Source organism: Athene cunicularia (assembly GCF_003259725.1).
Source record: "Athene cunicularia isolate RWA chromosome 1 unlocalized genomic scaffold, athCun1 chr1_part2, whole genome shotgun sequence".
NCBI classification, from domain to species: Eukaryota; Metazoa; Chordata; class Aves; order Strigiformes; family Strigidae; genus Athene; species Athene cunicularia.
The window spans coordinates 25,743,662-25,767,281 of NW_020799092.1; the positions used below are offsets into that span (position 1 = coordinate 25,743,662).

The 23,620-nt window shown below is 45.2% G+C and overlaps 1 protein-coding gene across 1 annotated transcript; it reads right to left on the reverse strand.

The window, feature by feature from the left end:
- Positions 1–4,680: 4,680 nt before the first annotated feature.
- Positions 4,681–10,658, reverse strand: BCL2L14 (BCL2 like 14). Its single transcript, XM_026864317.1, has 5 exons — positions 10,223–10,658; positions 7,488–7,652; positions 6,586–6,653; positions 5,281–5,553; positions 4,681–4,722 (listed from the first exon to the last, which is right to left on the reverse strand). The coding sequence occupies exons 1-5, from the start codon at positions 10,656–10,658 to the stop codon at positions 4,681–4,683; spliced, it is 984 nt and encodes a 327-aa protein (XP_026720118.1).
- Positions 10,659–23,620: the final 12,962 nt, after the last annotated feature.

Consider the following 23,620-nt stretch of genomic DNA (forward strand, 5'->3'; position numbering starts at 1 on the left):
TTAAACTTTCCGGGTTTTTGTGGGAGAGGTCGAGGTGCTCACTCAGGGCTTTCTGATGTTGGGGTTGGCAAGGCAAAGCACAAGGCTTGGCTGCTGTTAGCAGCCTTCCATAGCTTTGCCAGAGAGGGTCAGTCACAAGGTCACCCTCCCCTTTTCTCTGATGCTTCACATGAAGATAATGCTTGAAGCAATTCCCATATCTTCCACCCCACAGAAAATCTTTGTAACCCAGGTGCTCACAGGAAGGCACCTTTCCCAAGACGCAAAGACACGCAAGTTTGATGAAATTAAAAAAAAAAATCAAGCCAGCAGAAGCCAGGCACACACAGCTACTTTAAATACAGAGCATGTGTGTCTTGTATCCCAGTACCATTCATACCCCTGCCTCTGGCTGATCCTAGAGCCTTGACTTGACCCACCAAAAGATTTTAATTTTACTACAAGTACCTATGCTGAATATTTAGGCACCGCTGGCAGCAGCAAAGACTTCCTTCAGGCCTCACTTGACAATAATAGTCCCACGCTTGCCTGCATTTCTGCCACCAGACACAAGCAGAGCCCTCAGCCTGAGCAGTGATGAGCTTCTTGGTACAGACTGTTCTCTTGCCTCTTCAGCAAACAGGACCCATCTCACAGGTGCTTCCCCAGATATATATGATTTCAGATCGTGGGGGAGCAGAATGGATAATACTGGTGGTATTACCCAAGTTGGTAGTATTATTCACATTGACAGAGGTTAGAACAGCTAGCTGGCATGCAAGAAAATCCAGGTTTGAATCTCTAGGGAAGGTAACATAAGCATAACCCGAATTTTCCATTGCGGTGCTGTGTGTAATGAATATTTAAAGAGAACCACTGCAGTGGCAGACAGAAAGTTTCACTCTGGGTGTTTAACTTCTCAGAAATGAAGCCCCATCTGCCTCCAGCATCCAGTGCTGAAGTCAGTTCGTTTCCCTTTTAGCATGGTAGCTTTGGCTGGGAAACGTCTGAGCTTCCCCTTAGAGAAGAGATAAGAGCCACGTGTTTGGTGTGGATCTGCCAAAAGTGACCCTGGGGTAGAAAGATGAGGGGAAGACTATCGTGAAAGTCAGCGTAGAGATCGTATCAGTCAGCAAAGATGCTGACTCCGGCAATAAATATTTTTGCAACCCATTATTTCTACCACCCCAGGCAGGAAAATGCATCGTCCCTGCACCCGCACAGCATAAAGCTTTCTGCCTTGGCTGCAGCAGATCTGCAGGAGAGCAAGTCATGGGACACAAGAGAAGCCTCCTCTGTGGATCGACTAGGATGGATCACAGTAGCTCCAAGCCCAGAACATCTCGAGCCTCCCCCCACAACCTGTCGTGCAACAGAGCTCGAATTTCTGTCTGGCCTCTGGGGTTTACACCATCCCTGGCAAGAGCATCACAGCCACAGATAGCAAACAAGCGAGGCAATCAGCTTTAATGTGTGCTGCTTGGTTCTCACCCTTCGCTCACACTACAACGCCCCAGCTGTGAACTTTTAACCCTGAACTTGTTCCAGATTGTGAGCCTTTACAGCAGACGAGTCATAGGCAGTAAATCCACTTTTCAGACAATGGTGTCTCTTGAGCTATTCCCCTCGGTGCTTCTCTGCAATTCACTTTCTGTCCACCTGCTGCTTTTCTGTCTACTCAGATGTGTGTATCAGTAGTAATAGCACGCTACTCACCTGCGGGAGGGAGAGAAAGGAGAAGCAGCTTAAAAAGAGGGAGACTTCACGATGCCATAAGACCCAAGGATGCCTCCTTATGCCTCATCAGGCTGTTTTGGAGAAATACTGGATTTGGCAGCATTTCCTGAGAGCTGAGAGAAATCTGCCCCTCTGAGAGCTGAAGCAAAGGTGAGGAACAGACAAGTGAAATGGTTGGTTTGGGGAAGACTTGTTTTCTACTATTTTTGCCTCCTGCTTACTCACTGGAGCTGCAGCCATGAGCCAGGGCAGAGCTTGCTGGTCTAAAAAAGAGCCTGATGCTGACCTGGGTGGATATACAGTAAGAAACATCCCGTGTGACACTTGTTTTAACGTTAAACCTCTCTGTCTTTTACAGTAACGCCCTGAGTTGGCACGAGAGGGTCCTACAGCTAAACACAGGGATGTCTTGTGAGAGATGAACATAAAATGAGGGCATAGCCAGTTGTCCTCCCTCACAACACCCCTTCCCCTTCCATATACACCCAAAACGCACGCATTTGTCTGCCGTTCGTTTAGTCATCACAGATTAAAAAAGCAGCAAGGTGAAGACTGGTTGAACCAGTAGTAGAGCTTTGTTAATTCATGCCAGGCAGCAGCAGTGGCAAGAGCTCAGGGCTCAGCCTTGCTGACTGCTCTTCGAATAAACCAAAGCCATCGTTCCAGCAAGGAGGTTACCACAGATCCCTGCCATAAAAGGAGTAGATGGCTCTTAAAATCTAACTGATGTGGATGACAAATGTAAGAATGACTAAATAAGAAACAGCTCACTTGGCTGATTTCCTATGCTGGCCCCTACTGCTACTGAAAAAAAAAAAAAAAAGTCCTCTCAACAACCCAGAGAAAAATAAAAACCAGCTAAATATCTTTTCTTAGATGGCTAGTTTTCTCATTCCCATTCGAGTCGGTCTGTTGTGCTGTTGGCTCTGCTCTTGGCAGGAAACTGGTCCTAAGGTACCAAACTGGGGATGAGGGACGAGTGTGGGTTTTGGGCTGCTAAACCTTCAGCTGGAAAAACAACACTCACAAACACAGATTTTTCCCCTCGCTAAACAGCAGACTAAATTCAAGCAGAGAAAATGAAAAAAGTGGCTTCCATGAGCTAGCACCCAACTAATGGCAAACGTGTACGCCAGCAGAGCGGGTCTAGTCTTAGTGCAATTCAAATGGAATCAGATCTAGTTCTTCAGAGCCAAGATCTAGCTAACCAGCCAGCTTTAGAAACCAACCAAATTTATAATAAAGCAGCAGCCTCCAATGTGTGGGAGGGTACAATGCCTCACTTTTTTTTTTTTTTTTTTTTTTTTTTTTTCCATAGGAAAAAGCTGTTGGAGAAAGAGATAGAAGGAGAAGAACAACATTTTGAACTTTTGAGTAAGTTCTTGCCTCTCCCCCACAAATCATCCACCGTTGGGGACATCTGATGTGATCAGAGAGATTGGATGTTCTTAAAACTAAGGGAATCTTACATTTACAGTGTAGAGATATATCAAGTATTTCCCAAATCCTTTGAAGAAAGGAAACAAAGGCAACTTGCTTCCATCTTCTCTCTCTTTTGTTTCACATATATGTGTCCAAACAGAGGCAGAGTTTGCTATGCATGAGTTGAAAGTTTAAGGTTTATTAGAAAAATACTTGGTCTTTGATAGCATTGCATATTTTACCCATCCAGTTAAAATGCTTTTTATCATTTTCATTCAAATTTATGATTTGTTAATCACTTCTCTGTGCAATCTTTGTAGTAAAAGTACTTGTACAGAATAGGCACCTGTAATGGAAGGGTATCTTACTGAGAGGCAGAGACCCTCTTCATTTTTTGAATTTTTTTTTTTTTTTTTTTTTTTTTTTTTTTTTTTTTTTTAACCTTCGTTCATTCATTCACATTCCCTGTTTTTTTCTGGAAAGTCACAGTTTTACAGCTTCAGCAGTTGTCCTGAGTCCCCTCTTCCCCCACTGTGAATTTGCGGGGCACGGAAATTCAGAAGTTATCAACTAAATGGGCCACGAAACCAAGCTCAAAATCATGAATAGTTTTGCTGACATCCACTTCTACTCTAAATGATGCACTGGTGTTCCTTTCACTGCCACACATACACATTCAAGAACTCTCTTCAGATCACTTGTTCTCCGTGGCTGAAGGGCCAGTTCAGTTTATGGAGAAATCCCTGAGATTACACATAGCACCAAGCTCCTTTTGAATAAGGAGGAAAACTGACATGGTAGGAGAATTTTTAAATTTCTCAGACTACAAAGCTTACACAGTGCTTGTATCTTCCACATTAATGGACAAAATAATGTTGTAAAAGTCAACATCTATTGCACTATGCTTTGAAGGGGTTTAAAACAGAAGAATTCAAATTAAAAGCATCTGTAGGTAGATCAAGTCTCTTTTTCTTGAGGGAACGGGGAAGGCACTGGAGTAAAAATCCCTCTTTTGCCTTACTTGGTCCCTTTTAGAAGTATAAAATGGCATCAGGACTTTGGAGAATCTAATTGGAGAGAGAGGAAACCGATAGCAGTGTGTTGGTATGTCTTGTAACGAGAGACTGTGGGATTAGTAACAGATGTTACTGCTGTGAACCACAGGAATGTGGCAGCACTTGTCTCACTTGGTGGATGGTTGATCACAGTCCAGTGGTTCTTGATTGTATACTTTGGTATTTTCCCCCAGTTTTCACTTTAACCATCCTCAGGAGCAGTGGCAAGCATCTTTACTCATAAAGGTACCTAAAATCACTATCTGTGGGGCTGAATGCTCCAGGGGAGTTGGAAGTGCCTTCATAACCACTGAAGAACACTTCTACATCAGTACTGGCTTTAAGAAAGTGGAGTGTTACCCACCAGAGTTAGCCATGGAAAAATTAAAAATATATAGCCACCAATCACCGCGGCGTTGGATTGTGGTAAGATCCTGTGTTCCTTAACTGAAGGCTCCTGCTCCCTGATGAATGAATTCAGTGATGATTACTCTACTTCTTCCTGATCCAGTGAAGTCAGAGCCTTCTCCTGTAACATAGAAAGAAAACATATAATTGTAAAAGCAATGGGTACCCTCACCCTAATTTGAACTCTGATGAGGTCAGCCAGTAGGTTTGCCAGGAGGATTTCCTGGCCTCGTGTGCTGTCTATTCTTATGGATATAGGTTGTGCACCTGCTGAATGTTTCCATTCATTTCATGAAGCACAAAAGGACTAGGATGGCTGTATGAACTCCTGAACCGCTGTGCTGTCCCCAGAACTTGCAAGCAGCACACTTCTACAGAGAAGTATAGGATTAGGGCAAGTATGAAGTTTCTTGGTGTTTCTTCCAGCTTCAGCTATTTGTGGTGGAGAGACTGTCTGTGCCAGGAATGGTATTTTATCCTTAACAACCCTCCACAAATGTCCCCTATTGATTTTTGTGCATGTGTAAATTAAAAACGTGCAGCATAGAAGATATCTTCTAGCAAGTAATTCCACAGCTGGAGTACACGCAGTGTTCAAGAACGTGGAGTTTGGTTTGGTTTGCTTCTGGCCCATGTTAGAGGGGCCAGAAGCACAAGTCAAGGGAGGCAAAACACATACCCAGCCACCCTGGTCCTGAATCCACGGCTTGAAGTGTTCTCTGAGGTACTTTAATCCGAAGCCCAAGACCAGGTTCATGGGGTGGTTGTCCACAGCAGTAAGTCTGGTGGCAAGTTCCATTGTAAAGGCAACTTTTGTGAGTTGTACTTGGCCTCTTGGCTCATTTGTTGAATCTGCTGAGACGTTCTCCAGGAACGTATCAGTGATCCTCTCGAAGAAGGTGTAGGACAGCATCTCTTTAAAACACTGATAGAAAAGCCTGTCCTTTTTGATCTGAAAATAAGAATAAGGATTTGTTAAATCGAGCCATTTTTGTCAGAACTGATTTCCCCATCTCATCAGGAAAGGAGAACATCTCCAGGTGATACATGCAATATGGCCTAATCGTGGTGAGGAATGCAAGAGATGGCACACGGTCTCCCCACTTCACTGCAAAGCCGCTCCCTCAGGCTCTGGAGGTGGCTCTATGTTTTTTCCTCAAAAATAATCTTCATTTTTTTGACTGAAAGAAGCAGAAAGAGAGAAAGAAAGCAAAACAAGTGTGACCCTGGTATTGCGACCTGCAGATGAGGAGACATGGGAGCACAGGAGCAGTGGGAAGATGACAGCAGAGGCAAGGTTATGAGAAGTGCTGGCAAGACGTGCCCTGCTAAGCTACTTTTGCTCAGTCACCATCTTCGTGATGCTTCTTACTGCACCTGGGTACCCCTCTGCTGCAGGAGCTGAGCATCTCCTCCATCTTGGATTATATCTTTACAGAGCAGAAGGGGCAGCTAAAGAAGGGAGTAAAGGGAACAAATCCCTGTTTTTTTTAACAGAAAAAACATGCACTCCAACTAATGGACTCAGGCAGGGGTTCTTCTATAACTTTTGGGTAGGACTTTCTAAAATGCAGACAGAAGATTTATTTCCCTTTCCGTACAAGAACTCTCAAAGCTGTAGAGCTTCCCTCCCTCCACTGGGAACAACTTGTATGTCAAATTTAATGTGAACACAAGAGTTTCTCAGAGTCAGTCAAGTGCCCAACGTCCCGGGAAACTCAACGGGAATGATGTGAGTGACTCCTCTTTGAAACACACAGCCTTTCTATTACCTTCCTTCCCCACCCCAGCAGAGATGTCTGCTAGTCCTCTGGTCTTAAGAAAGATTTCAGGATGAATGGTGAAGGTTTCAGAAAGCCCTAACTGTGGAAGGAGAAGTTCAGGATAGAGAGGAGCGTGCTAGGTTATAAAACATTCACTCCCAAGAGAAGAGTAACCTCTCTCTCACAGTCCAGCCTGTGTAGCTCCTGAAAAGAGGAGTTACCTTTTCTTCTAGTCGATCCCCTGATTGTCTTAACAGTGAAACTATTTCTTGTATTATCTTTTCTTCATCTGTTAAGGAAAAAAAGTAACATAAATATTGCAGCCTTCTAGTAGGATCCAGATAGAAAACTATGGCAAAAGCCTTTGTGTCACTTAATCATGAAAACAGCTGCTATTTTGTGGCAAATCCACAGACAATTGTGTATCCGGGTTTTAAACTGAAGCTCACTGTTCTAGTCTGCATGGAGTAAGCAATGCAGCCTGATGTTTTGCTCCAGTTAATCTGGGAAAGAGCAAGGTCTTTAACATTCCACTGCCAGCCTTTTGGGCTTCGAGGTGTGTCTGATAACAAGCCAGAACAAAAGAGCAATTAGTGGAAGCCCACAAAAATGGACTGAAAATTAGGGAGGAAAAAAAAAAAATCCCCTCATCAATATCAATTACACCTTCTGCAACTCATTGAGACAAACTCAGGGTTTGTCAGATTAGAAAATGCAAGTATGGCAGTATCCCTCTTGTAACCAAAAATCCCTAAAAGCTTGTATTAAAACTGAATCTCTGCAGGCATCATGGAAGACAAGCAGTTCAGACTCTGAACAGACATTGAGCAGTGCTTTCCCGTCATCAAAGAGGGATTGACCAAGACATTATTGCCCCAACGACTGGTCTTTGGCCTTAGAGCCCTGATGTATTACTCTGCCCCCAGTCCTGCCACTGCTCTGCCACCTTATGTCACTGCCTTCGTCCTCCTTTCTTCATGTCACACCTCCTTGGACAGAGCAAACTTCCTTTTTCACAGCATCTTACTGCAGGAGTCCCATGTGCTTCACCATGTCTAGAGGATGCCTCAGTGTGCCGTCCCAACCTGATGTACTGCCCCTCAGCAGGACTCTTCACCCTTACCGTGTTCCTCGCCCTTATGTCCATCAGCAGGCTGGCTATTGTCTTGTTCCTGACGTGGGGCATGATACATCATCCTGAATGACACATCTGAAGGAGATTCCTGAGATCTGGAAGTAACAAGCTTGGCAAGTTTGTCTGCAATGTGGTTGACATCTGCTGTTTCACCTGATTGGGGAAGAGGGTGGGAAATAAAGCAATTAATCTTGCCAGGAAATAATTCGGTGATTTACCCATTTACACGGCCCCTGAAGTGGAAGTGCCCAGAGGTTACCAAGAGCTACATTTCTCCATGCTGGGGTTTTGCTATTGCTTGAGATCAGCTGGTAATAATTTAGAGACAAGTAATGCAAAACAACCCCTTTCTAGTATCTGAGCAGCAGCTAGCTATACAGAGGCCCTGCAGAAGCAAGTGTGAGTGTTGCTCACCAGCATACAACCTTGCAGGCCAGAAGCATGCCATGAATTAAGAAATGTGAGAGTTCTGCTCTACAGGATGGTGAATCTTAGACCTGAGTTGTATTGCCCATGATTAGTTCATCTACAGGTCCAGATTCAGAAAAGATGGTGTGTTTGAATGCTCTTCCCTTGTTCTTACAGGCTAATCCTGAGCAAAGGAGAAGTAGACTTCACTTCAGAGGCACCTCTAGCACAAAAGCTTCTCGTGTCCTTGACACCTGTATTAAACAGACGTGAGTATCGGGAGAACTCGGCAACCAGACTGGATTTATCCACCTTGTGTAGTGACCCTGTGCAGGACCTTGACTGGCTGAAGGCATCGCTCGGTGAGGGCACTCAACGGGGATCCTGCTATAGCAAAGAGAGCAGGAGGAGCTGGTGCAAGGTTTGTTTCATATAAAAAATGCTTTTCTTTACAATTCACCTCACAGACCTTGGGATGAAAAGCTCTGTCTCCCCACCACCGCTGCCAGGTGGCAGCTCCTGGGTGACCAGCAGACATCAAGGCCAGCTCAGCAGTGACCTGACCCATAACACGTGTAAGATTCATGAGCAGAGTTTATTGTGGGGGCAGCAGGGGTTCACGCAGCCAATAAAAAATGCATTTTAAGGCTGGTGAATCAACCCCAAGACTTTTCCATCCCCTCGCCTGCCTGGAGATCTTGTCAGGGAGCTGCTAAACTTCCAGGATGGGGATCAGGCTGCTCATTAATTTGGAAACCTAAGATTAGGCAACTGGTTTAAATTGAATAGGCCTTCACTTTAGATAAGTAATCCCCAAAAGCACCCCCATTTGCTCCAGAACGGTGTGACCAAGCTTGTAGTGCAGCTGCTAGAAGTGTAAGTGATAAATGATAATCATGTTTTAGGAATTGGTCCAGTAATCTGCTGAAGGGCGGGTAAGGGCCAGATTTGGAGCCAAGAAGGATCCCCTGGGAGGTTAATACCCAGCACGGGGAGACTTTGCCTCGAGGCCATGCTGCAGGGAACTCGGTGATGTGTTGGCAGGGCCATCAAGTGATCGCACCCAAACTTTCCAGCACTTTCCTTCGCAATGTGAAAATAAAACGGATGTAAAACCAGATATCTGGATGGTAACATACGGCCACGGCAACCAAACAAGGGAAATTTATAGTTATTTTCCCCTGGTGAAAGGCACTGGGCTGGGGCAGGGAGTCTTGCTTGAGAGACTGTCAGCAGGGATAGTTATGGGCTTGGTGGGTAGGAGCTGGCCCAGGATGGTTAAACTGGTCAGGGGTGGAGCATTAGCCTGGAGAGAGAAGTCAGCGGTGGATAATTTTTAGAAATATCTTTAAATGCAGTGAAAGGGGAGAGCAATCACTGTGACACCGAGTATCAAGCTGGGACAAAGTAAACAACTCCGTGCCTTATCTGTATGAAAGCAATATGGCAACTTAATGGGGATACCTCATCCTCCTCTCCCAGTCTTGTGCAAGAAGTCAAAATATTAGTTATTATCCAGAGCAGGAAAGGTAAAATCTTACTGCCTGCAGTGCAGCAACTGATGTGGGACAGGCTTTGGGGGCTTATATGGATGGAATTCCTGGATGCCAGATGGATTACAGCCACCTACCACCTCTTCTTCCAACTCATGGGGGGCAGCTTCAGACTTTGGATAATAACAACGTGTAAAGGAGACTTAGGTAACTCTGGAAGACTCTTTCCATTTAAGATACATGGTGGGGTTACGAGAGGTGGCCTGGAGACGCAGTCTGCTCCGTGCTTGGGGCTGGTCACAGCCAACTACTTGGCACCAGAGCTTCAAGCAGAATCTAGCACTTTTGTCTTTATTGTGGAATATTTACTGCATGATAAAGCTCCTCAAACAGGCCTTCAAACAACTTCTCTTCCTTGATTTTAGTGTGGAGGTCTGCAGTCTGACTAGTGTTTTCTGTTTTCTTTCTAGGGTATGAAAAAGAAAAAAACAATGCTCAGGGGGAAAAAAAAAAAAAAAAAAGCACCAACCAGCCTGTGCAACTGTTTGGAAAAAACCCAACCTGTGCAATTATATGATACTTACCACCTTATGATGGAAAAGAGCAAAGCCAGTCACAAGCATGAGTCTTGTGCGGGCAAGCACTGCTGATGATCTGGCAATCTGCCTTCCTCAGTAGAAATCAATAAAGCTAGTATAAGAGGTGACCAAAAAGTGGAAGAAAACACCTTCCTCCTCCTGCCTTTTCCACAGGCCACGGCTATTTCAGCTATTTAGAGAGAGAGTTAAAGGCAGGCAACAGAAAGAAAGAACTGTGACATACTTGTCTGATGCTGAGAATTCCCTTGTGAAAGGATCTCAGGTTGGGTCTCAGAAATGGAGAAATTTACTGTGCGCCTTCCCTGCAGTAACGGCACTGGGGGCTTTTCCCTCTTTTCTCTGCCAGAGAGAAAAGATCGGTTGGAGGTAGACAAGCTCTTGGCTTTCACTTGCTCTTTGCCCTGATTCCTGAAACCGCCACCCTGAAAAACAATTCTTTGGCTTTGACCATCAAAGGGATCAAGATGGACCATCTTTACTTTTCTTCTGATTAGGGATGATGATTTCTTTACGTTAGCCTCATTTCTCAGAAGATTCCCATATTTACTGCCAGACAGTCGCCGCTGGGCATAGGCCATCAGGATCTTGTATTCTATGCTGTCTCGCTCATCATCTTCCAGTGGTATTTCTTCCATGCTGACATCATTTGGTGAAGACATCTTGGTTCCTGCAAGAACATATTCTTAGTTTTAATGGCTTAGGGAACGGTCTGTTTTTCATTAATACCAACCAGAATTTGACATTTCTAGAGAACCTTTCACCAAACACCTTATAAACCTCAGCGATGTGAACAATATTGCAGTAGCCGGGAGCCAGAGAAGCGCTGTTTTCTAGGAAGAGAATTTGGTTACTGAGAAATACCTCAGGTGGCAATCAAGGCTGTCAAAGAACAGGAACATTGCTTTTAACTGCATTTAGTGGCTTAGACAGGAAAGATGAGGAAATTCAAGGAGTATTCAATGGTCAGGGCGCAGTGCGTGAAAAGATGAAAGCCCATAACAATAATAATTGATTCTTGGGATGGAAAGAAAAACGATTCATCAAAGCACTGCAAAGGAAAAGCCTACACTGTGGCTCAAATGAGCAAGCATCTAAATACATCAGAATTGAGCTTTCAGAGGAAGCTTTGACGAATAATAAACGATAGGACAAGAGGTAAGCGCTTCAAGTTGCACTAGGGAAGGTTTAGACTAGATATTAGGAAGGATTTCTGTGCAGAAGGGGCTGTTGGGCGTTGGAATGGGCTGCCCAGGGCAGGGGGGAGTCCCCGGGATCCCTGGAGGGGTTGAAGAGTCGGGCTGAGCCAGCGCTGAGGGATCTGGGGGAGTTGGGAACAGTCAGGGGGAGGGTCATGGTTGGACTCAGGAGCTTCAAGGTCCTTTCCAACCAAGATGTTTCTGTGAAATGCAGGCCCTGAGTGCTCTTGGCAGCAAAATAAGCAAGAATTAGCCCAAGGAAAAATTATTATATTTATTCATATCCAACTGTCCTTTTACTTCAGGGGACTCAAGTCAATGATTTTGCACGTTTCGTGCAATGAGCGATGTGGTGGTACTTACCTAGTGTAACTTGTTCAGATCCAAATAAGCATAACAACCCCACAGCACACACACGCATTTTGCCATCTTCCTGTTTCTCCACGTATTGTAGCTCATCAAGCCACAGCATGAGACACTCTTAAACCTTTGCTTAGCACTAGACCCATTTGTCACCAGCCTCCTGGAAGCCAGAGCAACAAGAGGAACAAATGGGAGTGACCAGCTGCGATGCAGTGACCTACCTAGCTGCTGTGCTTTTTTTTTTTTTCTTATTTTAAATTCTCAAAAAGGTGTCATCTGCAGAGCCCAGGGGAGGTTTTAGTTGTTTGAGCAGGCAGCCCTGACCACCACCAGCAGGCTCTCTGCAATGCCTCTGCTCAATGACCCACGCAAAGTCGAATGAAACTGTGCACGTATCCAGAACCAGTTGCTGGGGCCTCTCTTGCTGATAAGTCAAATAGGAGGCTCTGCCCCCACTGTGCTCTCTTAAACAAGTACCAAATTCACTCGCACTGTGCCCTCAGACTGACAGAGACAAATTTAAGCTAATTTCTTCCTGTCTGGAATATCAGTCAGCTATTAATGAAGCTGGAGGGCCTGGAGAATAAATCTTATGAGGAGTGATTGAAGGAGCTGGGAGTGTTCAGTGTGAGGAGGAGGAGGCTGAGGGGAGCCCTCATCCCTCTCTGCAGCTCCTGACAGGACATTGCAGAGAGGCTGGGGCTGGGCTCTGCTCCCAGGGGATCAGGGACAGGACAAGAGGGAACGGCTGGAAACTGCCCCAGGGGAGGGTCAGGCTGGGCAGGAGAAAACGTTTCCCAGCAAGAGTGGTCCGAGAGTGGAACAGGCTGCCCGGGGAGGGGGGAGTCCCCATCCCTGGGGGGTTTAAGGGCCGTTGGGATGAGCTGTGGGGTAGGGGAGAACTTTGTAGAGTTGGGCTGAGGGTTGGACTCGATGATCCCGAGGGGCTTTTCCAACCTGAAGGATTCTGTGATTTGTCACTTTGAATGGAACATTACTGCTGACACGTATCCAGCAGGACGGAGACTCACGTTTTGGGAGCTAAGCACATACCACGCGCCTCCTGGGCCCAAAGGAGAGTCAGTGGGAACGGGCTGCCTTGCTCCCCATGTATTTTTAACTTCTGCCGCTGGGATAAGAGCAAGCTGCCTCCCCCAGTTCACAGCAACCAGGCAGCTGTTCTGTGGGAGGCAACATTCTAGCGCAGCTTTATTCTGCAGGTGCCTGCGGGCACAGCAGTGGTGTATGAAGGACTCGGGTACCCTGCCTCTTCAGAGGTGTTGGGAGGCAAAGCTCAGAGGCAGGGAGATTTCTAGGCTGTGCTTTAATTGCAGATCTTTACTGTGGAGAGGTCTGAAGTTACTAGCTGCTTCCTTCCAACTCTAGAAAACTACAAGTTTTTGCAGTCCGATCCATCTATTAATCACCCCAAAACTTTCTTTTTCCTAAGCATGAGGGTGAAATAAGTCATATAAGTATGTATGAAGCACCAGATCTTCCCCCGGTATAAACCATCCTAGTCCCATGAAAATCCACAGGAGGATACTAGCTTATTTTTAGCAGAAGTCTGGCTTTAAACTTCTGAACACCTCTGTTTGGACCAGACACCTCACCTCACAGGCATTTCACTACTCGGGCATAATGGATACCATTTGTCTTCTGGATACAGGTGGTGTTAGGACTGACACGCTTAAAGGGGGTTAATAAAAAAGTTTGAAGTGACTGATCAACCGAAAGATTTCCCTGCCCCAGCAAGTTATAGAGAGAAACAAAGCCCAGCTGATTTGTCACCTTGTTTTCAATACTACTTTTATTGTAGGATTTTAACTTCATTTTGGTTAAGTTTCACACATGTAACCTTTTAAATTTAAAAAAAAAAAAAAAAAAGAGTTTGTGGCACTCTGCTGTTTTGCCATTAGCTAGAGAAGGCAACCAATATAACAAAACATAGATGAGCCGCTTACTTCCACCATAAGTTGGTTTTTGGTGGTGTTATTGAGACAACAGAAGGGAAGCATAAAACTGCCCTTAAGAGATGCAGGATCATCAGAAATTAGACCAACTCCAAACCCATGGCTTACATGTTCAGCATTGTCCTTACCAGGGAAGGGGATGAGGAAGGAAAAGGGGAATTGGAAGGAGAGGACAAAGGGAGAGAAGAAGGGTAAAAGGGTGAGGAGGAAGAAACCTGGGAGTGTCATATCACAGTTCCTCTAACCTTGCACTGCTAAATGCATCCATGCACCTCACAGTCTGCATCCCATTCTAGGGACCCTGTTTTCTCCTCAAGAGACAGGACTGTTCCAGATGCTGCTCGCTCTGGGATATCATTGGCTTCCACTTTCACTTTAGGACAGTCACTGGAGAAATGAGAACGGGAATAGTGTGATAGGAAGCAGGGGGGAAAAGTGGAGAAAAAAACCTCAGCACGTCCATTGGTAGAGACAGGAAAGATTACTAGTTTATCTCTCATGGAACTTCTAGGTTAAGTCCAGGAGTGAGCCAAAATATAATTTCCCAACTGTGCTCAAGTTAAGCCACTGACACACCACCGCCCGTGTCTCAAACACATGGCACCAGCCCCTCTGAAATTTTCTTCCCAGTGCGATCCCGGGTGTCAGTTTTGCTCAGCTTTCTGCTAGCAGCGTGCTGCAATTCAGTATTTAGAAATTGATATTTCATGTGGCAAAACATCCCACTGTGCTCAGGTGAGGCTTTATCCCGACAGCACCCAAGACTGCCTTCTCTTCGAGCAGGCTCCTGGGCTTCAGCAGAAGCCCTGTCCTGTGAAGGCCCCAGTGCTGCACTGAGGCCTCTTGCTCACAAGGTCATGCCAAGGTGAGTCCCTGTTTGCTGAACACGGCCGGGGCAGTTTGGAGGCTGTGAGACAGGGAGCAAGTTCCCCTCCTCTTGCTGGTTGCTGCCTTGAGATATTCAAAAGGTCAGCAGGAATTTTGCATCTTCTCACAGGGTTCACGAAGGCTGATTTAACAAACTTGCAAGGGAAAGTGAAAGCCCATCAGGAAAAAGTCAGCAAGAGGTTGTTACAAGAAACAAACCAAGTGGAGAAAAAGAAGTGAGAGCTTGAAATACAGAAAAAAAAACAACCCAAAGAAGTGAAATGATGCAAGACAAGCATGGGGCTGCTGCTGCTTCACTGCTGCACGTAGGAAGGGTGTGCTGATGCACATACCACCCTCAGGATCTCAGGGGAGCGAAGGTAGGACCTTTTCTGTGCCCTGTGATTGTTTGAGGCCAGTGCAGCCCAGAGGAGCTTAAAGAGTGTTTTAAGCTGCACTTTGTTTGTGTCTCCGCTACACAGAAAGCAAGGCTACAGCAAATCCCTTCAGCTAGTCAGAGTCCAGGAACAGGCACTTCCCTTCGCCCCAGAAACCAGACCAAGCATTTATTTCATTTTGAAGTTTGTCCAGAAATAGAGAGAAAATTTAAAGGCTATGCCATTCTTTTTCATTATTTAATACTTGATTCAAACTCAGGTTTCTCCTTAAAAATATATAACCTCACTACTCAGATCAGATACAGACTCTGCTTAAAACAGCAGAGCCTTCCCTACCATGGGTGCACTTCATAGATCTGAAATAATTTGTGTCACAATCATTTTTCATTAATATAAATATCAATGTAAAAGTAGATAAGCTATGTATCTAATTATAAAGTAATTAGATAAAATAATATAAAAATTCATTCCCAAACAGCAAGAGGAATTACCGACAGTAGCATTAAATAACCCTCACATCCCCGTGCACTGTGCTATTATATGTTGAGAACAGTCCTACCCAAGGTGGCTGTGCAGATAAAAATCAAATAAGAGTTCAAGGGTTGGTCTCCTAAACGAGGCTGAGTGCAGACCGATAGCAGGAGGTTCAGTATTATTACGGCCTGCCAGCACGTAACATCAAATAAGCACTCGCACATCAGATGCAGCTGTACAGCTAAACCTGCCCCTCGCTCTGATGGGGAACCTCTGGGAAATAAAACAAATTATGTTGGTAAAAACGTGGTATTAGAGCTTCCTTACCGGGACTTTTTTTGAGCACTGATGTCTCGGTAAGAAATCTCACCCCTGTGTATACAGGAAGGCTGGAGGAGTGTAATAGAGAACAAGGAGTCACAGTTTATAGCTCGTTTATGACGTTACTTACAAATAGCGAGGCAAGGAGGTATCACCACGCGCTGGCGAGCGTTTATAAAGGAGACTGCCTGTAGCTAACTTGTTTTTCAGTTAATTTTAAAGTTTGAAATCTTAACTGGTGACTTAAATCTCTCTTTAGACTTACTTCTTCATACTATAACCACATTATTTTTCCAATATCCCATCTGGCGTGGGTCAGAGACGAGCCAGGCCTTTTGCAGAAGCAGCACTCGCTTTGCATGAACTCTTTTCTCAGAAACGAATTTCTGTAAAGAACGTTTTTTAATGCAGGCATTGATTTGGTTTGACAAGTACTTGGAAGTCCTGCTAAAACCCAAATCTACATATTATTTCCTAGGATGATTAAAAGAAATTGGGAGGATCAGATTATGGAGAGTAGCAGCACGGTCTCATTCTGTCTATTTAAAAACTCTGGTCTAAATTATTTATCTTCTGGAGCTTGCAGGCTCTGAGGCAGCAGTCTTACCCCCTCCCTCTTTACTCTCCTCCAGACCTTTTCTTCCCATTGTCAAATGTCACATCCACATGCCATTTCCCAGAAAATGGAAACTGAACTGCCAACGCTCGTAGTGGTACATTTAGCTATAACCCTCCGTCCACTTCAAGAATTATCTGCCAGGATGGAGAAATTTAGCAAAAACACAGATGGGTTTCTGTGGTCAGCATGACCAACAAAACCCTCTTTCCTTTGGAGTCTCTGAGAGCCAAGACTGGCTAAACTTGCTCAAGTCCACAAAAATACCCAATCCCCCAACTTATAGCACTGTATCGCCACCCTGGGCCAACTGCAAAGATATTAAACCAAAAGCTTGAGAAGTTTATTATACGAAGCTGAGTGGGCGGGATACAGAAAGAAAACCATACGAAAGATATAAGCTAACAGTGTGACTGTTTACTCTTTGTTAGGAGGAAGTGTAGCCTGGAGGTTCAAGTACAGATGGAATACCTGTTGATTTGGAGGGCGTCCAGCTATAGGCCTGTGTTCAGCAAAACTGGACCTAGTGGTGTCCTGGCTACGCCATTTCTCAGTAGTTGTTGTATTGATGTTATTTATTAATTTATAGTTGCACGTATAGCTGCAAACCACCGTGGTGGCTAACTCTACAAGTCCTCTTGGCCCGTGCTCACCACAGACTCCTCTTGAGCCCAAACTTGGGTGCTGGATTCATGCTTTCCCAGTCTCTCCTCTCCTCCTAACCCTGCTGGCTCGCCTCCCCTCCTTCCTCCTTATGTGCCCACAGAGCACAGAGAACGTTCCCTAGGCACGTTCATCTCCCTGCCTCACGGACAGCCCTGGGATTTACCTCCAGAAGGCTCAGGGACCTTGACCAGAGGCAATGTCGGTGCTGACCGTGCTGTTTGGCTCAATTCCCCGTTACGTACACTCTCGCCAGCACTAGCAAACCCCAGGGAAGCACAGAAAGGTACCTGCCCTGAAAGGCTGAATAGAAAAAGGAGAAAGGAGAAGTGAAAGAGGCCCCCGAAATTACCACAGAATCATCACAGAATCATAATTTAGGTTGGGAAATACCTTTAAGAAACCAACCATGTCCCTGCACACCCCAGGCATGGTGACTCAACCACTTCCCTGAGCAGCCTGTTCCAGTGCTTGACAACCCTTTCAGTGAAGAAATTTTTTCTAATATCCCACCTAAACCTCCCCTGGTGCAACTTGAGGCCGTTTCCTCTCATTCCATCAGCCCTTGCATAGTTGATAGTCCAGGCTGCTCAGGTCTAGTCTGGTGCTTCTCCCTCAACCAGCAGACAGAAATGTGGTTGCTTGTCTGGGATGCCAGTTCTAAATAAAACACTTTTATTTTTGAGGCAATGCTGGAGAAAAGTGCTAGCAATAAAAGCACCGCTGTTTACACTACTGACTCATCCTAGGTGTGGGGCTTTCCCTTCAGCTCTGCTCTCAGGTCCATAGGAGTATGTGATAGTGCAAGGGGAAGTCCCGTGCAAGGGGAAGTAAAGACCAGGAGCCCTCTCCGAGCTCTTCAAGCTAGATCCTATCCTCTGGGTGGATGATCCTAACCTACTGATAGTTCTTGCGGAGAAAAGCAGAACCATCACAGGTCTCCAGAGTTCATTAGTATGTAAGTGACACACTTTGCTGAAGAAATCTTTTGTATATATCGAGTTGGTCATTCTCATAAAACCCTTAAGGGATAAGTATTGTCTGCACAAGAGAGACTGAATCATCTTAAACTGTACAGATGCTGTGGAAACCTGGTTTTACACACAAGCCCACCAGAAAGGCCTTCTCCACTTGGTACTGCAATACAGTTGCCTCTGATGGAAAGCACTAACTTGTAAAACTGAAGGATTATGCGCCCCTTATTTAATCTTAACTAAATAGGATGCAACATAACTAGTGAAGGCAGATGGATGCCAAGGAAAACATCCCTACTGGCAACAGATTTTCATGAGCACTGTTGTGCAACAGATACAACGCATACTATATAAAAAGGTCTACGCTGATACATGTCTGCTGGTCTGCGGCTGTCCAGAAGTATTTTCCGTATTCAGAGGCGAGAGAACTGCTGAAGACTCAGCCTCTGGGAAGAGAAGTGATGCACTACTCGGCTTTCAGCACCAACAGAAATGGTAAGGCACCTTATTTATAAACTCCAGTAGGCTACATCAGCTGTCACTGCGCAGCAAAGATCTGGGAGGAAAAAGGGAGTAACAGGTCGGTTTACTGATGATTTCAGGGGAGCGTGTCACCTGCTGAGTCACCTCCACGATTTACTGGCTTGGATTAGGGTTTCCTTCAGTTGTAAATAAAGGCATTTTACCACCAAGAGGTGACCTAGCTTGAACTGGGCTGACCTGTAAGAACCAGGTGGTGAGGATTTAAGTCTACCTGAATACAAATTTTAAATTCAACCTTCCACAACTAACTGTAGTGTGGTTAGCAGAAAAGGACTTTACTCTGCTTGGCTTGATGGGTCAATCTCTTCTTTCCAAAGCACACAGCCAACAGCAGCAAAGCTTGTATGGCAGCTCCAAAAGTCCCAGGGCAGTTCCTTCCCTTTTTGACACCACAGCTAAACCTGAAAGTACATGGTTTGGTACCTAAATTAATCCATTTAATCCATATACAACTAAGAATCAGAGAGTCTTGTGCCAGATTATAGACAGGGAAATATTATAAAGAGAAACCAAGTTCAGAGAAGAAAAAGGAGCTTATTACCTTCCAGGTCTATTGCACCAGCAACCCTGGGTGCTCGCTGATCTCAATTCTTTCCCCTCCTCTTCCAGTGGCTAGACTTGTCTTGCTAGACCCAGCCTTGCAAGCACAGCACTTCCCTCCAGAAACCCAAAGTTCACTTCTTCTGTTTAATACTTTCAGCCTTTCATCAAAACATGTGTTCGTAAGCTTTCACTAAGAAGGGTGCTGCACTTGCAATAAAAAAAAAAAAAAAAGGTGCCCCATGTACTTCCTTATGAGAACAATGTTCAAACATGTCAGCTCACTTATAAAAAGCAGAAAGGGTAGGGCCGGCCCCTCCTTCATGTGACTTGTTCTCAGAAGTGCACTAGGCAAGGGGAAAGAAGTCTGTAGTTCTTTGGGGCTTCTTGCCAAACACTTTTTTTTTTTTTTTTTTTTTTAAATCCTTTTTTTTCCTCAACGGTACAAATCAAATAATCATTTTAACACAGGAAGGGGTTTTTTAAGTGTTTTGAAAATCAGTTATATCTCTTCTTCTATAAACAATCGTAAACTAGTCTATGGTTTTTTGTATGTCGTTACCTTTTTTTTTTTTCCCCAAACTTACGTTAAACATTAATTAGATAAGATCAGTACGACACTTGCAACAGCGACACGGTATTGCTCTTGTAACTCGTGGGCCAAAATTGTGGCTTCGTTACCCATGTAACTAACCCCAAGGTAGTTGGGTCAGAAGCACACTTCCATTTTAAGAAGGATTTTCAGCGTGCCAGTGCGCTTCCATTTTTGAAATAAGCTTTCAGACAAAGTCACAGGCTAGGAGAGGCCTGATGTCCATGAAACAGCTGAAGAAAGGGAACGCTTGCCTTTATCTGTGGCAAAGAAATAGTTTTAGGAGGTACAGAGGGCTTTCTGGCTGGGAGGAGAGCCCAAGGACTGGAGGCCCGTTGTATGGAAAATGTCTGTCTGGTGCCTTTCCTGCGAAGGGAGGAATTTACTAGTAGAAACGGAATTATAAGCAGAGCCAATTTTTGCATTTCCAGGGAATAGTGGCTTGGAGTTCACTTATACGTTGCAGGCTTATAGAAGCTTTTTTGTTCGTGTTCACTGAAGCTTTCCACTTCCTTCCTGCTTTCCTAGAGCCAACTGACCTCAGAGCAATAATAGCAGATGGAAACCCTGCATATTTCAGATTATTAACGATCTGTCATTCTCTGGACTGCAAAAACTTTCGTTTTCTTTTCAAACATGTGCCATACCCCAATGCAGAATATACTTTCCCCGATACTAGGGGGGGGGGGAAGAAGTAGTATTTGAGGCCCAGAAAAGGGAAGGGTAGCCTGCTGGAAGCATGAAAAAAGACCTAAAACCCCACCCCTTTAAAAATGCAATTTTGTATTCCATAGCACCAGTCAGAAAGTGAGAAGACTAAGAAAAACTCACAATGACTCTGCCCCACTGTATCTATTCTATTCCTAAAGAAAGGATTGCGTCCTTGTTCTGTGTTCTATGATGACAAAACAGGCATAAATGGGCCATTTTCCACTCAGCACTTGTGTTGAGTTTGTAACCAGAGCTGGATGTACAGCCCTGCATAATTTTTGAAATATACTGACTAAACCTAGATTTGATTTGATTTGATTCGATTTGATTTGGTTTGATTTGACTTGATTTGATTGAGGCAGCATCACTACCCATGGAGCAACGACATCCTCCATCACACAGCTACTCGCCCCATCCATCACTTCCAATCAGTTTCTGCCATTTCCCACCTCAGAATATTCCCATACCTTTGAGAGTAGCCATTCTGGTCCTCGTTTTAAACTGCTGAGAAATCAAAACACCTGGATTCTTTGTAATCCCTGGTGGTATTTAGGAAAGAGTGTGGCAGTCCGTGTTTGCAAATTGTCAGCCCTGGCTGCACGCAGGAAAAGCCGTAGCCAGCTTTCTGCCCTGCTGGAGCTCTGGGTTCCTAAAATCTCTGAGTGGAGGGACCTGCCTTTGTCCCTTATGGAGCAATATTAGGAAGAGGGATATTTCTACACCTGTTCCAGCCAGCCTGAGCAGATGTGGGTGTAAGGGAAGGCTCGCTCTAAGCAGGACTCCTTTTTATCATTTTTGCAGTAGATTTTTCAAACAAACAGAACTAGAAACAGTCCCAGAGGAGGCAAGATGGATGTAAAAGGGAAACTCTCATAGATACAATACAATATATTTTTAATGCTCTTTAATTATTTTTGCTTCATTGTGCTTCTCTATTTTCCTCCCCTTTCTTTGTCTGCCAAGGAAGATTTATTTTAATAGCCTTTCCTGAAAGTGGATAGAAGAGCAACCATTCTGAATAATGGCAGTGTAATTCCCTGCTTTACAGGAGGTTCACATTTGGTTTTTCTTTCGTTTCTCAGTCCCTTCGTCATGTTTCTCACATTAAGACGCAAACTAGGCTCTCTATCTTGCTTGCATTATGGATTCTAATTTCCTGGAAAACCTTTATATTACCCTCTTAGGTTTCTTACCTTTTCTGTTGCCATCTATCTTATCTAAATCCTCCAGCCCTTTTTTAACTCTCTCATTTACCCTTAGCTAACCAAGCCAAACACTTGATGTTGACTCATACAGTTCTCCAAAGTTGATAAACTGCTTTAAGGTTTGGGTTTTTTTTTTTCCATTTCCTACCTTGGGCAAATTTAGATCAGTCATAAGCTATTTTCGTTTTTGTTTCTACTTACTTTCCAGCCTAAAATCCTTGGTATCCCAACATTTGATTTGCACAATCTGTAAAAGGACACTTAAAACTAAAACCATTGTTTCCACTGACTTTCAGAGTGCCTGTGAGGATTGATTTTTGCTATATGTATTGATCCAAAAGTATAAGATGATTCCCACCAAAAACTGGGAAGAGCTCTCTGGTGAGAGAAACTAGCTGTTTCCAAGAAGGGAAAATAAATCAAAGAGGAAAAAACCTGTTTGGGGAGACAAGAAAGACTTGGATTTTTTGTTTTTTCTTTTGTTGGTTTTGGTTATGTTTCTTCCCACCAGAAACAGCGTAAGCATTTGTCCATCCTGAATTGAAAAGGTCTAAGGCAATTTCAGAATTTAATTAGTTCTTGTCTTGCAAGTTTTAATGGCTGAGGATAGCGTGCCCAGGCCATTTCATCTAAAGGAGCTTTTTCTGACTGCGAAATCTAGAAACCGGCTCCTTCCACCGCAAAAGGGTGAGGGAGAAAACCACAAAGAGCCATCAAACAAGGCAGACCGATCTACCCCCGTCATCAGTCAAATTTCAGAAAGGAGTCATGAATTAAAGGAGCTTTGGGGAGCGCTGGGGCTCTCAGATGCCTGCACAAGCTGGGCACAGCGGGGTCTGACTCCAGGTGAGCCAGCAGTGCCTCCACGCATCATCTGCTGACAAACACCCGCACCTCTGTGGGTATAAAGGGGCATTGCCGAGAGGGCTGGGAGCTTCCTCCTTCAGAGGAGGGCAACAAGGCTGGGGAAGGGCTGGAGAATCAATCCTGTGAGGAGCCAGGGAAGGAGCTGGGAGTGTTCAGTGTGAGGAGGAGGAGGCTGAGGGGAGCCCTCATCCCTCTCTGCAGCTCCTGACAGGACATTGCAGAGAGGCTGGGGCTGGGCTCTGCTCCCAGGGGATCAGGGACAGGACAAGAGGGAACGGCTGGAAACTGCCACAGGGGAGGGTCAGACTGGATATTAGGGAATCAGAGAGTGGAACAGGCTGCCCAGGGAGGGGGCATTCCCCATCCCTGGGGGGGTTTCAGGGCCGTTGGGATGAGCTGTGGGGGATGTGGGGTAGGGGAGAACTTTGTAGAGTCGGGCTGAGGGTTGGACTCGATGATCCCGAGGGGCTTTTCCAACCTGAAGGATTCGGTGATTCCTGACCTCCCTTCTCCCCTTCATCAGAGGGCTGGGAAGCTGCAGCAGCCAGGAGCATCAGACCCCGTGGGAAGGATGACAGCTGAGGCTGGGTGCCCTCGCCAGCAGCACATCTAGAAGCATTGCCTGCCCTGGTAAAGGTGAAGGTAGGGGGCTGTTGACACCATGGGCTTGTATCAGGGGGGTGTGGGCAGCTTCCTGCCCTGCCTGAGCCCTGGTGGGGGTTGAGGACAGGGAAACAGTGTCAGGCAGCAACAGGCAACAGCCCTGTCCCCCGGCCCACCCATTCCATGGACTCTGCTCCCACCACCCGCAGCTGGTGAGTGCTCTTCAATGGGCTAGCGGTGAAATCCAACAGTCTGTGCCCCCGTCGGGCCAGGGTGAGACAGGATTCTGGAAAATAATGGGACCAGCAAGGCGTAAAGGTCCTTGGCTCTTCTGCCTGGGCTTACCAAGCTGGTGCTTGGCATGTGGAAAATGGAGTCTGAGCTTTGGAGAAGATTAAGGAACTAAAAGATGGTTGTGTTTCATTCCTGGCACATAGAACTGTGCAAACCCAGAAATGAAATGTGGAAAGGGAGCTTGCACAGAACTACACTGGGTTTGTTTCTGAGCAGTGCTGCTACCCTTGCTTGGTTGGTTTAGATGTGAAATAATTTTTAAGCTATTAAATGATGCAGCTTTTCCCAAAAGAGTTTTGTCTTCTCTTACTGTGTACTGCAATAGAGTGAGTGCTGGGGGACAGGGTGAGGTTTGTGGTTAAAGAGGTACTGCTGTCCTCTTCTTTTAACCCTCTGCCTTCCCCCCACCCCTCCATGGGGC

Bases quoted from the DNA above. Each gene is read 5' to 3' on its own strand.
- BCL2L14 (XM_026864317.1), bottom strand. From the start codon at position 10,658: ATGTCTTCACCAAATGATGTCAGCATGGAAGAAATACCACTGGAAGAT. The intron at 7,653-10,222 runs GTATGTCACAGT...TTCCCCAATCAG, and splicing joins GAATTCTCAGCATCAGACAA to GTGAAACAGCAGATGTCAAC. The intron at 5,554-6,585 runs GTAACTCCTCTT...TCTTATTTTCAG, and splicing joins GGGATCGACTAGAAGAAAAG to ATCAAAAAGGACAGGCTTTT.